The 15,738-nt window shown below is 48.6% G+C and overlaps 5 protein-coding genes across 5 annotated transcripts; 2 read left to right on the forward strand and 3 right to left on the reverse strand.

Moving 5' to 3' along the window:
• Nucleotides 1-699: 699 nt before the first annotated feature.
• Nucleotides 700-1,732, forward strand: UREG_00776 (uncharacterized protein; the record flags this gene model as incomplete). Its single annotated transcript, XM_002541216.1, has 3 exons — nt 700-833; nt 935-1,054; nt 1,138-1,732. 3 exons carry the CDS (start codon nt 700-702, stop codon nt 1,730-1,732), a joined length of 849 nt encoding a protein of 282 aa, XP_002541262.1.
• Nucleotides 1,733-2,701: 969 nt separating this feature from the next.
• Nucleotides 2,702-6,901, forward strand: UREG_00777 (uncharacterized protein; the record flags this gene model as incomplete). Its single annotated transcript, XM_002541217.1, has 3 exons — nt 2,702-5,616; nt 5,687-5,990; nt 6,044-6,901. The coding sequence occupies 3 exons, from the start codon at nt 2,702-2,704 to the stop codon at nt 6,899-6,901; spliced, it is 4,077 nt and encodes a 1,358-aa protein (XP_002541263.1).
• A 578-nt stretch (nt 6,902-7,479) lies between these two features.
• Nucleotides 7,480-9,699, reverse strand: UREG_00778 (uncharacterized protein; the record flags this gene model as incomplete). Its single annotated transcript, XM_002541218.1, has 1 exon — nt 7,480-9,699. One exon carries the CDS (start codon nt 9,697-9,699, stop codon nt 7,480-7,482), a length of 2,220 nt encoding a protein of 739 aa, XP_002541264.1.
• A 774-nt stretch (nt 9,700-10,473) lies between these two features.
• UREG_00779 (uncharacterized protein) lies at nt 10,474-11,442 on the reverse strand (the record flags this gene model as incomplete). Its single annotated transcript, XM_002541219.1, has 3 exons — nt 10,474-11,033; nt 11,092-11,237; nt 11,300-11,442. The coding sequence occupies 3 exons, from the start codon at nt 11,440-11,442 to the stop codon at nt 10,474-10,476; spliced, it is 849 nt and encodes a 282-aa protein (XP_002541265.1).
• A 2,261-nt stretch (nt 11,443-13,703) lies between these two features.
• UREG_00780 (uncharacterized protein) lies at nt 13,704-15,521 on the reverse strand (the record flags this gene model as incomplete). The annotated part of the gene is made up of 2 exons (XM_002541220.1): nt 13,704-15,038; nt 15,102-15,521. The coding sequence occupies 2 exons, from the start codon at nt 15,519-15,521 to the stop codon at nt 13,704-13,706; spliced, it is 1,755 nt and encodes a 584-aa protein (XP_002541266.1).
• Nucleotides 15,522-15,738: the final 217 nt, after the last annotated feature.

Consider the following 15,738-nt stretch of genomic DNA (forward strand, 5'->3'; position numbering starts at 1 on the left):
ATATTGATGTACCGCGCTTTAAAGTCAGGAGGTGGAGGGTGCCAGCCTCTTTCAATAAGTGCGTCTGCGGCTTCCTTGACATCATCCACAACAATGTGTATGTCGAAGGCACCAGTGGGCACTCCATAGTATGCTAAAGCATCTTCAGCCCAGAGGTAGCATGATATGCTGCTTTCCTTGAGTAGGCGGCATGCTGAATATCGCTCAATAAACCACAGGTCATCACAGGTTTGTGTTGCATATCGTTCACGGAGCCAGTCCTCAATGGGTGCGACTTCATTAAGGGTGGGCGACATCGGTGAGATTCGACGGGCGTGCCACGGCGGTAAGACGGTGGAGGGAGGTGCCAATGGAGGATTGGGACCGGGTGAGTACGGGGGTATGCCAGGCGGACTCAGGTGAGGCGACGTGACGAGACGGAGCAAAAAGGATGATCGAAGCAACAGAAGCAGCGAGGTGAAAGATGAATTATACGCTTTGGGCCAACTTAGCCAGTTGATTCGGTACACTCTTGTATGCAACATGTAGTTAACTAAAGCGGCGTTGTGTTGTTGGTCAAATGCGTGACAAAAGGGCTTAAAACAGCGTCAAAAAAAGACTGCTTCTGAGTGGCCGCACCTAACATACAGACTATCCATGGCTGGGAGCTGATGTGAGCTACTATTTTATGACAATTGGGAGGCAGGCTATAATTGAAGAATGGCAAAGGATACGGAGCTTTCAGCAAATGAGAGGGCTTTTATTCTCGAGGCTTTACAGAAGAATGTGCGTCTCGATGGTCGGCCCCTGGACCAATTCCGTTCCCTCAACCTGACCTTTGGCGATGAATATGGGTACGTCAAAGCCCAATTGGGCAGGACAACGTGAGTATTTCCGGCACTACTATAATGCTACCTAGGCTTGCACTCGGTTGCTGACATCCATGGATCTCTAGTGTCATAGTTCGCATATCCGCCGAAGTGACTGCGCCTCGTCCTGAGCGAGAAAGCGATGGTATTTTTACAGTGTCTATTGAGCTGAATGATATGGCTATCCCAGGCTTTGAAACCGGACGGTAGATTTCACGACCCTCGTCCCTGAAAGGCTATTTTGAAATCGCGTTCCCCCGGGTCCTAACGATAGTATTCTATCCTTTAGACAGTCCGACTCGGAGACTCAGCTTTCCCGTACACTAGACAAAATCGTGCGTCGGTCGAATGCTCTTGACACAGAATCCTTATGTATAGCGAAAGGTCTAAGCTGCTGGAATGTGCGCGCTGATGTGCACATTGTTGACGCTGATGGCGGGTTGGTGGACATTTGCTGCCTTGCCATAATGGCGGCCCTGCTTCACTTTCGCCTCCCAGAATCGACCGTTCGTGACGGGAAGGTGACCGTTTACTCCGCGGAGGAGAAGGTACCGGTCCCTCTTAATCTCACCAAAGTGCCCTTGTCCGTGACTTTCAATTTGTATGATGAAGGTAAAACCACGCTTCTAGACGCAACTTCAAGCGAGGAAGCTGTTAGCGAGGGCTCGCTCATTATAGCCCTTGACAAAACCGGCGAAATAGCTCTGTATTCCAAAGCGGACGGAACACCGGCGGATCCTTTGAATATGGTTGCCTGCTCCGCTACCGCCCTAGCAAAAGTGAGGGAATTGAACGCACTGATTCAGCGGAAGCTTGAGGAAGATTCAAAGGCAAGAGGACAAAAGGGGCTGCGCGCGGAATCGAGTGCCGCCAACGAACGATGACCTGTTGGCTTCTCCGTACAATAAATCATTCCCACAAAGTCCAAGACATTACATGAGCGCAGATCGATCGCGAGACGTGTGACCCGCTCATGCCTATCCCCTGGAAACACCAACAGAACTGAGAATACGGAGTACAGAATATTCAATACAAGAATGAGCGGAAGATTCAAATGGGGAACCCTGCTGATAGCTCCTTTCTCGGCCCCATTGTCTGTAGAGGGTCGGACCGTCCATGCCATGCCACATGCGTACCAGGCGCCCCAGTCGTGGTGGCATATTCGGATCTGCAGGTTCGATGGGAGTTGAAAGTGGTGCTCTGTGGCTGAGCAGCGGTGGAGTACGTGTCCGCGTCTGGCGGATATCCTGCTGAACGTGAAAGTACAGGCCTCAGTACGGAGTAGACAAAGCCTCAAGCTCATTAGTTATGTAGAATCTGTACTATAGTTTTTCAACGGGGGGCAATCGGCACAATCCCCAAAGTTGCAATTCGATCCACTGAGAAACAGTCTCTCTCTCTCCCAAAGCGTTTCTAGAGGTTGCAGAGGCTGCGAATATTTTGCAAAGTCGGGCCTGAGAGAGTTGGGGCTGGAGCCAGTCACCGTTGTTGGATTCAGCCAGTGTTTCAAGGGTTGCGGGTGTCAACCGTCCCAAGGCTTCAAGCTGCGGCCGCACCTGCGTGTGCTCTCAGCCAGGACACCACTCTCCACGCCAACAACTCGACTTCATTCCAGTGCTAGAAACATCTTCAACGACATTCACAGTCTTGCCATTCGAACAATCGCTGGCCGCTATTCACTCCGTCTGGAACCCAACTCAAGGACCAGTGCCGAGACGACCGCTGACTGAGCCTAATTTTACGCATCACGACGAGATCCTCTTTGCTCCGTCCCCTTTGTCCCTTGCCTTCCATGCTGCGACACACTCTTCAGGCAGCGCTATTGCGGTAATCCTGTCGCAACAAAAGGCGATATGAGCAGCGGAAGGCCGCCCGGAGGCCACGCATCCGCCAGCCCCAACCACGACCTTCTCCAGCTGGAGGACACTACACCGGTATATAGTACTGGACAACGCCCTCCCGTGAACGATGACCACCTCTTAGAACGATACGACATTGATGATTCCGACCTCCCCTCCCCACGCGCGTCAGTCTCCTACGATGAGTTTGTTGGCGGGAGACCTCCGCCCACTGGGGTGGGAACGACGTCTCATAACCCCCAGCGGGATGGCTTACAGCCGCCTTCAAGTCGCTTTTATGGAGAAGCCCCGGTAACCCGCACGTATTCGCAAACGTCAGATTTGCAGAACTACCATCGATACTCCGATATAGACGATTTTGACGATGAACGGTCGATGAGAGGGTACTATCCCGAAGCCGATCTGGAAGGTGACCACACTCCGATTCGAGATGCCCGGTCAAGGGATCGCAATAGCATTCTTAGCTTGGGAGGAGGGCTTGTGGGAAAAGCGAAAAGCATGCTTGGAATGGCCCCAAAATACTCTGAAATGGACCTACCTTTGACTGAGGCCGGCGCAAGAGCTAGAGCGGATACCATGGACACAGAAGCTGGGGCAAAATCCAAGCCTAAGAGACGCCGTAGCGGTGGTTTCAATTTCAGTTTTGGACGAAGAAAGCCGGATCCCTCTACACTTGGGCCTCGTATAATCCATCTCAATAATATCCCTGCGAACCAAGCGAACAAATATGTGGACAATCACATCTCGACCGCAAAATACAATGTTTTCACATTCCTCCCCAAGTTCCTCTTTGAGCAATTTTCGAAATACGCCAACCTTTTCTTCTTATTTACCGCTGCCCTGCAACAAATTCCCAACATCTCGCCGACAAATCGCTACACTACAATTGGTCCCCTCGTCATTGTCCTTCTTGTCTCAGCTATCAAAGAATTGGTGGAGGATTTCAAACGGAAGAACTCGGACAAATCCCTGAATTACTCTAAAGCGAGGGTCCTTCGCGGGTCTGGGTTTGAAGAGACCAGGTGGATTGATGTTGCTGTTGGTGACACTGTAAGAGTTGAATCCGAGGAACCTTTTCCTGCGGATCTCGTACTTATGGCAAGTTCGGAGCCGGAAGGCCTCTGCTATATCGAGACGGCCAATTTAGATGGAGAGACAAACTTGAAGATTAAGCAAGCAATACCTGAAACCGCGCACCTTGTCAGCTCAGATCAACTTGGTCGACTGGCAGGTCGATTGAAATCTGAACAACCAAACAGCAGTCTCTATACCTATGAAGCTACGTTAACCATGCATTCCGGTGGTGGGGAGAAAGAACTTCCGCTCGCTCCTGATCAACTGCTCCTCCGTGGAGCGACTCTTCGCAATACTCCTTGGATCCATGGTGTTGTGGTATTCACTGGCCATGAAACCAAACTCATGCGAAATGCAACCGCAACGCCAATCAAGAGAACAGCTGTAGAGCGCATGGTCAATTTGCAGATTCTAATGCTCGTTGGCATCCTCATTGCTCTCAGCCTAATTAGTTCTATTGGAGATTTGATTATTCGGATCACAGCATCAAAAAAACTCACCTACCTAGATTACGGAAACGTCAATGCCGCCGCCCAATTTTTCTCTGATATTTTCACATACTGGGTTCTCTACTCAAATTTGGTTCCTATCTCTCTCTTCGTCACTATAGAAATCGTCAAATACTGCCATGCCTTCTTGATTAATTCCGATCTCGATATTTATTACGACAAAACGGACACCCCTGCCACCTGTCGCACATCTTCCCTTGTTGAAGAATTGGGCCAAATAGAATACATTTTTTCGGACAAAACCGGTACCTTAACGTGCAACATGATGGAATTCAAGCAGTGTTCTATTGGCGGCATACAATACGCAGAGGTTGTTCCTGAAGACCGAAGAGCGACCGACGACGATGATGCCGATACGGCGATATATGATTTCAAAAAATTGAGGGAAAATTTGGAATCGCACCCTACCCACGATGCCATCAAGCAATTCTTGACGCTGCTTTCTACTTGTCACACGGTTATACCCGAGCGCAAAGATGAGAAACCAGGCGAAATCAAGTACCAAGCAGCCTCCCCCGATGAAGGTGCCCTGGTAGAGGGAGCAGTACTTCTAGGTTATCAGTTTACGAACAGAAAACCAAGATCCGTGATAATCTCCGCAGCCGGTGAAGAAGAGGAATATGAATTACTGGCAGTGTGCGAGTTTAACTCAACGAGAAAGCGCATGTCGACTATTTTTCGGTGTCCCGATGGAAAGATCAGGTTATATTGCAAAGGCGCGGACACGGTTATTCTTGAGCGCCTTCATGCAAACAATCCGATCGTGGATGTCACACTTCAGCATTTGGAAGAATATGCATCCGAAGGACTACGAACGCTATGCCTTGCTATGAGAGAGGTTCCTGAGGAAGAGTTCCAACAGTGGTGGCAGATATTCGATAAGGCTGCGACCACAGTCAGTGGAAACCGAGCCGAAGAACTTGATAAAGCAGCTGAACTTATTGAAAAGGATCTCACTCTTCTTGGTGCAACCGCCATTGAAGACAGGCTTCAAGACGGTGTCCCAGACACAATCCACACACTCCAGCAAGCGGGAATCAAAATCTGGGTACTGACTGGAGATCGTCAGGAAACCGCCATCAACATTGGCATGAGTTGCAAGCTTATTTCAGAAGACATGACTCTATTGATTATTAACGAGGAGAATGCCGAGGCGACAAGGGAAAGCTTATCAAAGAAATTGCAGGCAGTACAAAGCCAAACCGGCTCGGACATCGAAACGCTCGCCCTTGTCATTGATGGCAAATCTTTAACATTTGCTTTAGAAAGGGAGATGGAAAAGCTCTTTTTGGATCTTGCCATCCAATGCAAGGCCGTTATTTGCTGGTATGTGATTTTGCCAATAATCTATAGGCTTCTTTACACTAGCCCACTTTATATACTGATATCTTCATAGTCGAGTGTCGCCCCTGCAAAAAGCCTTAGTTGTTAAGCTTGTTAAGCGACATCTGAAGGCACTCTTGCTCGCTATAGGCGACGGCGCGAACGATGTCTCCATGATTCAAGCCGCCCATGTTGGCGTCGGTATAAGCGGTGTTGAGGGTCTTCAAGCAGCGCGAAGCGCTGACGTTTCAATCGCCCAGTTCCGCTTCCTTCGGAAACTGCTTTTGGTGCATGGGGCGTGGAGTTATCAGCGGATTAGCAAAGTGATTCTGTATTCATTCTACAAAAACATCGCTTTATATATGACTCAGTTTTGGGTGAGTTTGGGAATCTTTTGGTCGTCGGTTTCATACTAATATTTTCACTATAGTACGCTTTTCAAAACTCCTTCTCCGGCCAAGTCATATACGAATCATGGACGCTGTCCTTTTATAACGTATTTTTCACCGTCCTACCGCCTTTTGCGATGGGCATCTTCGATCAATTCATTTCTGCGAGGTTGCTCGACCGATATCCACAGCTCTACCAACTCGGGCAAAAGGGTGTTTTCTTCAAGATGCATAGCTTTTTCTCTTGGGTTGGAAACGGCTTTTACCATTCTCTTATCGCCTATTTCCTTTCGCAGGCGATATTCCTCTACGATCTGCCTACTCAGGATGGTACCGTTTCAGGGCACTGGGTGTGGGGTACGGCATTATACACCGCCGTCTTAGCCACTGTTCTCGGCAAAGCTGCGCTTGTCACTAATATCTGGACTAAATATACGGTACTCGCCATTCCCGGGTCGTTTCTCATCTGGATGGCGTTCATACCCGCCTACTCCTATGCGGCACCCAATATCGGCTCTGGTTTCTCCACAGAGTACCAGGGAATTATTCCCCACCTCTTTCCTCTGCCTGTATTCTGGCTAATGGCTATTGTCCTTCCGGCCATCTGTCTTCTCCGTGACTTCGCCTGGAAATACGCCAAAAGAATGTATTATCCGCAGAGTTACCACCACGTACAGGAGATTCAGAAATATAACGTCCAGGATTACCGGCCGCGCATGGAGCAGTTCCAAAAAGCGATCCGCAAAGTCAGACAAGTGCAGCGAATGCGGAAGCAGCGCGGGTACGCTTTCAGCCAGGCTGATGAGGGTGGCCAGATGCGAGTTGTGAATGCGTATGATACCACGAGAGGTAGAGGAAGATATGGTGAAATGGCAAGTTCGCGAGAGCCAATGGTCTAGACTCGATGCTTTCCTCCCTGACCTTTTAATCGAGGAGAATCCAGGGATTTTGTGTCTTATGATTTGTATCCAGCGTCTTTGATCTATCAGTTGCTTCTACCCTTTCCGCCTGAGCATTTGGTTCCCATCTTTGTACCTATACCTTTTCCTATCTTGGGTTGTTGAGCTTTTCCGTCCTTTTTCCTGGAGCGGGGGCACAGTCTCTAGGGGCTAGTGGGATTCGTCTTTTTTTATTATGATTTGCCCTTATGACCCTACCCTAGGTAAATGCTCTCATGTCTTGTCTATATGATTTAGTATCATTTCCGTCCGAATTATGTAAGATATTTGAGCTCATTGTTCTTATCTGGCTTTTCCAGGATGTTAGTCTGTTGGAGTAATTTATACAACTCTTTATTGAGAGCACTTATGTGTATGTATGCACCCATGATTCTAGTGTCGAACAAATTTGTATGTATATCATCTGCTGTTGCATTTCATTCATAAATCATTACAATCATAAGCACATATACAAATCTACCAAAAGCACCACCAGTTGTCGTGTGCACGCATACCAGTCTTCCTCTGGAAAACATCAGTCATCGAGTGCATCGCTCTTCCGGCGGCCTCCATCCCACACCCAAGCCCTCCATGACCAGGCGCTCCCTCTCCTGCCACGTTTCTCCCTTACTCTCCAAGTCGATCACCCGTCCTCCACTCCCCTCCCGTGCGCGAATGCCACTGGAATCGAATTTCCAGTTATGCATTTTCTTAGCGTATCGGCGGAGATCCCGTTCAAAGGTTGTCTCGCCGGACCAGCCGAGCACGGCACAGCCAATGCTTCGCCAGGGAGAGACGATGATATCAACGCGACGGTGTAGATTGGGGTTTCTTTTCGTAGAGACTGGAAGGTTGGGTGTATTTCCGCTAGCTTGAGTGTCTTGGCCGGTAGGCGTGTTTGTGTCGTTTTCTAGGTTTGAAGGAGTGGGTTGCGCGGAGGTCCCGGACTCCCCCGTTTCTCCTTCTACTTCTTCAAGTACGGATTCGGTGGATGGGCATGAGCCTTCAAAGTGCGGATCCTGCCATACGACCAAAGCTTTGTCAAGGGTGTCGAAATGGTGTTTCCCTCTTGCAGTTTCACCACGATAAGGCAACGGTTGCTGATCGCGTAGAGAGTTCGTTAGATGCAAGGCGAGTGTGTGGGTGATCCAACCTTCTTGCTCGAGACTGGCTACCACATCGTAGACAAGATTATGTGTGACCGCTTCGTCTCGATGACTGAGAATCATGTCAACATCTCCACTTCGTTCTTTACCTCTGCGGTATCCGCCAACAATAATGCATTCGATTCCTTTGCCATCGTAATCGGAGCCAGGCCTGACTCGACGAGCGTGCTCGAGGACAACTTTTGCAATATATTCAACTTCGGTCCGTGGAATGCCCTCCATAAATTCGTCATAATATTTAACCCCGATCTGCTGGACTCGAGACAGACTGTCCCAGCCTTGTTCAACCACATCGTCAAGGTCACGCCACTGTCTATGGTAGTAAAAATCGCGCGCTGACTTGGCCCCAATTCCCCAAATGTTGTAAAAGAGGTTCAAAGTGGAATAAACAGGGTCCGTATCGAGCTGATTCGCTGCTTCCAGTGACCCGTCGGGACTTTGCTTCCACTCTGCAAACCAGTTTGCGATCCTCGTTTCACATCCAGGGATAGTCAGAACCTCTTCTGGAGTCTGAAGTGGATAAGGATACGCAGCAATGGCGGCTATAGACGTACTGTACGCCCGTACTCCAATATCATCCAGGGTGAGTTCTCGTATTCTTTTGACCTTTAGGAGTTGGTTAATGAACTCTTCGTTGGGTGGGTGGAGCGGAGCAGAGCGAAGACAGGCGTATATCACATTATCTCGAACCCAGTCTGGGGCGGGCGGAAGAGGAGCAGCTTGCTCATGTTCCGAAGTTGTCTGTCGATACAGTTTTGGCCGTACTTTCTTAGAGCTTGGGCTACCATCTTGACTGATCCTGGGTCGACGGGATCTCTCGGCGGCTGGGACAAATCGTGATCGAGGCGCTGTGGCTGCATCCGCCTTTGCCCGTTCAAGGATCCCTTGTGGTTCTCCATCTCTTTGACGAGAGGGAGATTGGGGCGTTGAAACTACAGAGTCATGTTCGGAGCCCAGGACAGAAACTGATTTCGTTTCCTTGGGTGTTTCAGGTCGGGAAATCTTATTCGCGTGATAGACAGTAAACGATGTGAGCGGGAGACAGGACCTAGCGGCCAACGATTCACGCAGCCATTCTAATTTTACCACCCGTATATCGCTGTTGCGAGGTGGAGACAAAGAGAGAATAGAGCGCGGGACCGGAGCAGTCTCTGATGGTTTTAAAATCCTTTTTTGGCCGTTGTTACTCCCGTCAAATCCATCCTCTTCGTCAAGTTCGGATTCTAGACCTAGATCAACAATCTGGGGTTCTTTCACAGCCTCCACAGCATTTGCAGGCTTATCGAGGCGGCGTCTTTTCAGGGGTGGGGGATCAGGGGTTTCCACAGGCCCAGGAGTTATTTCTTCCGTCCATACGCCTCTTGCGCGAAGCTCCAAAGCAGCCCGCTTTTTCTGAGACAGTTTTCCCAGTACCAACCGTGCCTCAGTAACATCGTACGTGACAGAAGCACCACAGGCAGTCAAAGATTCTTCCACTTCATGTAATTCTTCCAGGGTGAGATGCGTTGGTAAGACGAATGTCGACGGGAACAGTTTGAGGTCGATCAGTATTGGTTCCCGGTTGGGAAAGTCAAGGGTATCAGAGGCCGTCATAATGGAGGAACCAGTCCATAATCCTCATTCTGGCAAATTTGGCGAGCAATGTCACAATTTCGATATAAAAAATGGCACGGAATAGTCAATGGGCTCAGCACGGTTACTCAAAGCTCGAACCAGTTCGTGGCCATTGGCCGGTTAAATTCACAGACAGGCGAGGAATGAAAAAGGCCGAAAGTTAAGTTAAAGAAGGAATATATATATACATGGCCGTACAGGCCTAAGGAAAGGTAGAAAAGGCGAAGACGACAATCCGGTTATCCCCAAGATCCTCGTCGCCGTCGTTGAATCCAAGAAGCGATGACGACGATCGGATAAGATAAGGCCGGATAAACTATCAGCCGATTATCCGCGAGTTATATAATCACTAGTTACAACCGGAGGCGGACTAACTAGATGGGGATTAGCCCCTTGCTTAGTCAGTCCGCCGTGCTCTCATCGAACCTCTTATCAAAGGTTGATAGACACAGCAGATCAGCCTCACTTCTTCGATGATTCAAGGCCAATGTTGCCTTGGGCTGAGAATCTCATTGACTAGCTAGGAGAAATTAGACAGCGGATTTGATTGGCGAAACACAGTCTAAAAACAAGTGGTTTGTCGTCAATGCTCTGTTGCTTATAACCGTTCTAACCATTTGATATAGAGTCTAAATAAGTTTGTCGTACGTTACTCCTTGATTATCTGGCTTGGTTTATAGCCGCTTGGTCCTTTGCAGTTGAGTTCCGTCCTCATATCAGAGACATGCTGAGTCGTATTTCCGTCGTTATCTTTCAACTTGCACCTGGCTCTTGGTTTTTTGTATTGATAAGTGTACCGGTCTTGATAATGTCAGAAGGTTGTCCAGATTGTATAGGCGATGTGTCTCCCCGCTCCATATCGCTGATGGCTTCGCCTTCGCCCTCATGAGTCGTATATTTGCTCGAAGCCCATCGTCGCCAGCGAGGGTAAAGTAGCACACTGACAATTCCAAACAAGATAAAACATCCGCAAATTGCGCCACCAATAACATCATAGTACTCCCCCGCCGTCTCCACGCCATCCCAAAATTTACCTTTGGGTTCTGCAGCGTTCAGGATGAGAGTTAGAAGCTGGAGGACACCAATCACTATCGCGACAATAACAGTCAAACAGGTCAAAACGATTGAATAGTAAAGAAATGCGACTGGGTCTCGCGGGTTGCGGGATATTGCTTGAGGTTCCGCCGTGGTATCTGAGACTGGTGCTGAAACTGTGGAAGACGAAGAAGATGAAGGGAGAAAGTGGGCAGCGGGTTGGATATATAGGGACAGCATGAGGGCGCCATCAATGGTGTCAATAAGACACATTCCAGCTGCCGCGTAAGTTAATCGGGAGGGACAAGCAAAGCTTTTCGGGTTGATGAAGCTTACCCGTGAATAGAATTGGGAATATTAGTATAACCCAGATACTTGTTCCCCTAGCTGCTTGGATTGAAGAAATGCCCAGCAACGCGATTTCCGACGAGGTGTCGAATCCGAGCCCAAATAGGACTCCCAAGGGATACATCTTCCACGGACTTGAACCAGAGTTTGTCAGGAATAAACCCAAGGGGAGAGAACTTGAAGTAATCTAACTTACCGGTTGATCAACTTGAACATCGTCTTGAGGATCTTAAACAAAATTCCACCTCCCTCGATCTTCCAAATGTTCTCTTCACCGTCTTTGGTACGCAAAACTTTCTTCATCTGCTGGATCAATTTATACAGAATATATGCATTCATGATACCCCAGGAGTATCAAGAACGCAGAGCTCACAGAGCTCCCGATGATTCCACCCACTCTTCCATACCGGTCGAATTTAGAAGATACAGCCGCCGCAGTCGCGGCTACCACGATCGAAGTTATTATAACGATCCTACGTTATGTTGAGTTATTCGCGGCAAAAGTACTGCCATCCTGGCTAAAAGGGAAGAAAAATAGAGTCGCTCACGTTGAATGTCCAAGAGAGAAGAAAGTGCCTACGGTTACTGCCTTTTGACCTGTGGCGAGAAGACGACGAGTCATGAGATCAATAGCCTGGATTGTTTTAACTGTTTCAGCGCACCTGTTGTTTGGTGTATGATAAAGACACAAAGGTACGTACTGATATATGGTCGGCGTCAAGAGCATGTCTCAAACCCAGGGTATAAGAAAGCACTGCTGTCGAAACCAGCGTTCTAGAACATACAGGATTTACCATCAGCAGAGGGAAGAATGCCAAAGGATTGGCTCAGTGAAGACCTGCACTCTGGCACGCTGATTTCCCAACTACTTACGGGTTGAAATGCTATTATTTCCTCTGTCAGCAAAATGATATCGACAAGTTCCGAAAGAGTTGAAACATCGGAGAAGTACAGAGCCAACAGCCCCTTTTACCACTCAATGACACCTGTAGCGGAATGTGGACAATGCTGGGTTATCGAAAGCTCATATGCACCATGTTTATACCTCGATACAGATTTTTTTGAGGAGGAAGTTATATCTACAAGGTGTTATTCCTTCCAACAAGTCTGCCTTTTGCATACAAGCCAGTGGACATCACAGTCGCTTACCACAGCAGTATAGAAATTATACGTACCAGGACAATACCCGCAGCTATCCAAACCAGAACATTCACCGCTGCGACCAGTAAAATAATTCCGATTGCCGCAAGTGGAATTCTTCTCAACACAGGAATCTGACTATGGGACTTTTGAAAGAACCCCTTAGCAGACTGAGAGAAATTCACAGTGTTGCCCGTCTCGAGGGGTACAGCACGATCCTCAGTAGTGGTGGTGTCAGGCCCCATGATTTAGCACGGAATACTCGAAGCAAAACCCTCAGAAACACACAAACAATTCTTCCACAGAACAAAACTGAGCAAAGTCAACGGGTGGGTTCTCGTTAGAAGCTATATACACCTCAGATATAGCGGGGTAGTTGCAGCACTCTTGCTTTTCTGCGCGGAACAAGAATTGAATTCGGCCAGTCACGGAGAGAAACTGAACAAAAAAAAGTAAAAGCTAGACGTCGACAGCAGTAATAATGAGACCACGAATTACTAACTTAACTTTATAACCCTCAAGCCTGTTCCGCACCCAGCAGCCAAACGGGTTGGCGGTGGGGGGGGGGGGGGGGGGGGGGGGGGGGGCTCGGGTAACGGAATTCCTCATCCAGTTTCCCAGGCCAAGGATGAAGTTTGAAGACCATCATCGAGAATGTTGACTACCTTGCTAGCCGGGAATCAAGCAAAAGCTAAGCCCATCCTCGCTTTTCCCACCCGGGCATGGCGAATTGGATCAGCTGGGATTGTTGCATGCAGGGTGGAAGCGAACCAGGGGGGGTTCAAAAACAAGAATTTTTTTTCCCGTTTAATAACTTTTTACCTCGACACACACTACTTTTAGGGATCGAAATATAAAAGACAGGACAGACTTACTCTGTCGGGAAATTTAAAATTCAATAGATACTGTTTGGTGAAGTCCGTATGTTCTGAAATTGTGCTTGGCGTCAAGACCTTGAGAGTTTGAATGACGTCTTGGACATAGCCTAATTAAGCTTATCTTGATATCAAATTAAAGGCACCCGGGCGAGCTGCTGTGTAACTGAACTGCCAAACACATGGCATTTTGTTCATGAAGCTGAAGAGGACATTTGGAGCGATGACTGTACGACAAATAGCTGTTGCTTAGTACCTTGATGTTTTTGTTTGTTACCATCGTGGAAATTAAGAATCCCCATTCCACCATCGCCGATTGGTCGCCGAGTATTTCGCTGAAGCAGACATCAAAGCGGCCTATGCGCCCAATTAAATTCCCCACAGCAACGCAAAGACAACAGAAAACAGGAAACAAGGCTTACGGATGAAAAAGTATGGACATGATCAGAAGAATTAACATATTGTAGGGCACAAAGTGAAGAAAAAAAAAAGATTTTGGGTATTTTGCTAAAAGGGGATTAAAAGCTGATACACACGAAATAGATCGCCGGGGTTTCAAATGAATCGGAATCATTTAAACGATAGTCAAGAGCGTTGCGTTCGTAAAACCCAATGGCTGTCAGCCTCGCCGTCTTCATCATCTAACTGCTGGAGGGCTTCGTGTTCAACGTCTCGGTCATGATATTCATTATCGGGGGATATAGGGCGAGAAGGATCAGAGACCTGGAATTCTGCATCCCAATCCACACTTGGGGCTTCTTTGCCAAGCAAAAACTTCCCGAATTCTAGGACAGCATTGTAAACTTCTTTGCCGGTAGGAATAATGTTGCTCCTGGGCAACAAGAAGCCATAGCTGCCCTTGTCCCGCAGCTTAAGCTGATAGGCGTATCGAACATGTAGGTCATGGTAGAACCAATCGAGGGCGCTTCCTCCAGCGCTCTCCATGCGCTTCAGCGCAGGGCCTTGCTTTTTCTTCCCAGAGTTAACAGACCCTTGGCAGGCAGAGCTCACGTCATAGTGTTCGTTGTCTGTCCGTCGAATAGCCCTAGAAATTCCAATGGCCAGCTCTTCGAGGTTTTCCAGCGTTGGGGGAATATTATTGCAGGAATAGGAATACGGATATAGGATTTGTTGAGAGTATGAGTGGAGGTCGAGGAAGCCTATAAAGGTAACGTTATTATTCATCGTCTGGTTTCGCGCCCATTGTGAAATTCGTTGTGCTTCTGTTCCCCCAAACGGGCCATCTCCAGCAAAATCCTCAGAGCACGGGTTGCTTCTACTGTCGGTGCCATCCCATTCAAAACCCCAGGTGCGATCAAGGTCGACGCCTGGACAAAACTGTAGATTGTTCTCTTGTCGATTTTTTCGCCAAAGTCGGTCGGTTTCCCAAGTATACACGTACCCGTCTGGGTTCATAGTCGGAACTAGCACCCAGTCGAACTCTTCGATTAGCTTGGTGATGGCTTTCGATTTACCGTACCCCGTGATGAGAGAGTATGCAACGTAGTTCACTGTAGAAACGCTGATCCACTCTCTTGCATGCGAGCCACCAGTAATAATGATAGTTTTGCGTTGCCCAAACGGATTATCAGGATTCATGGGGTGGGTGCCGATCCGGAAGGCAGTAATGTCCCGTCCTTCGTACGATGTACCCAGACTTATCAAGCTGACATGTGTGGAAAACATCGAGGCTAACAGACGCATCCAAGGAGTCATCACTGAGAGAGGCTGATAATCCTGAAAGAAAATATTTTGGGCTTCGGAAGACAGGCGGATTGAAGGGGAAAAGGCGCGATGAGGGTTGGGGGTCGAAGAGGAAGGTTGAGGATAGGATTCGTATACTGCTTGGGCGAGGTCATGGATAACAGGGACACTGGCGGCTTTTAACGAACTAGGAAGCAGTCCCAGGAGAGATGGGACCTTCAGAGGATGATAGGGTTAGCATAAGCGAGCAGCTTCCTTGGAGCACCGACAGACACTCACCACATCCTTCGCCAATCTGATATCCACCCATTCATCTGTAGACGCCCAAATATCCAGGAACAGGATATTAGAGGCCTCTACCAAAGCTTGTATATCGCTTTGGGATTGGATCGTGAATCGAAGCACAACATCGTCGCCATACCGTGCTCGGATAGAAGCCGGAGCTTTACGTGACGAAGCGGGGGACTTGATCCTCGACGGATGGCGTTGCTGGCTTGGAACCCGCCAGATAGTCTCTATAATCGAGTTACGCAGCCTAGTCCATAGTCTGGGTGAATGCCATTCCTGCGTAGGGAGAGCCGCAGAGTTGGATTCGGTTAATAAGGCAGCCGGGAACTGTGGATTGGAAGACGACGGGACGGCAGAGGCAAGAGGCGTGTAAATTAGCGCAACGGCTGTAATGACTGGCAGGAGATGCATTCTTTGACTGTCTATTGTCTCACCTCAGCAGATGTCAATGGAAGACGCATGGTGATGCAGATAGATGCATTGTGGAGTGAAGGGTGGTGGGTTCAACGAGATGCGACGAAAGCGGGCGCAGTTGGCCAGCCCAAGCCAAGCGCTTCTGGCGCTAGTTATAGTTAATTAGGCCTTGTGTATAAGCGGGACAAGGCCTAGCCCAGGCGCCTCTCGATCA

Source organism: Uncinocarpus reesii, genomic scaffold, assembly GCF_000003515.1.
Source record: "Uncinocarpus reesii 1704 scaffold_1 genomic scaffold, whole genome shotgun sequence".
In the NCBI taxonomy this organism is placed as follows: Eukaryota; Fungi; Ascomycota; class Eurotiomycetes; order Onygenales; family Onygenaceae; genus Uncinocarpus; species Uncinocarpus reesii.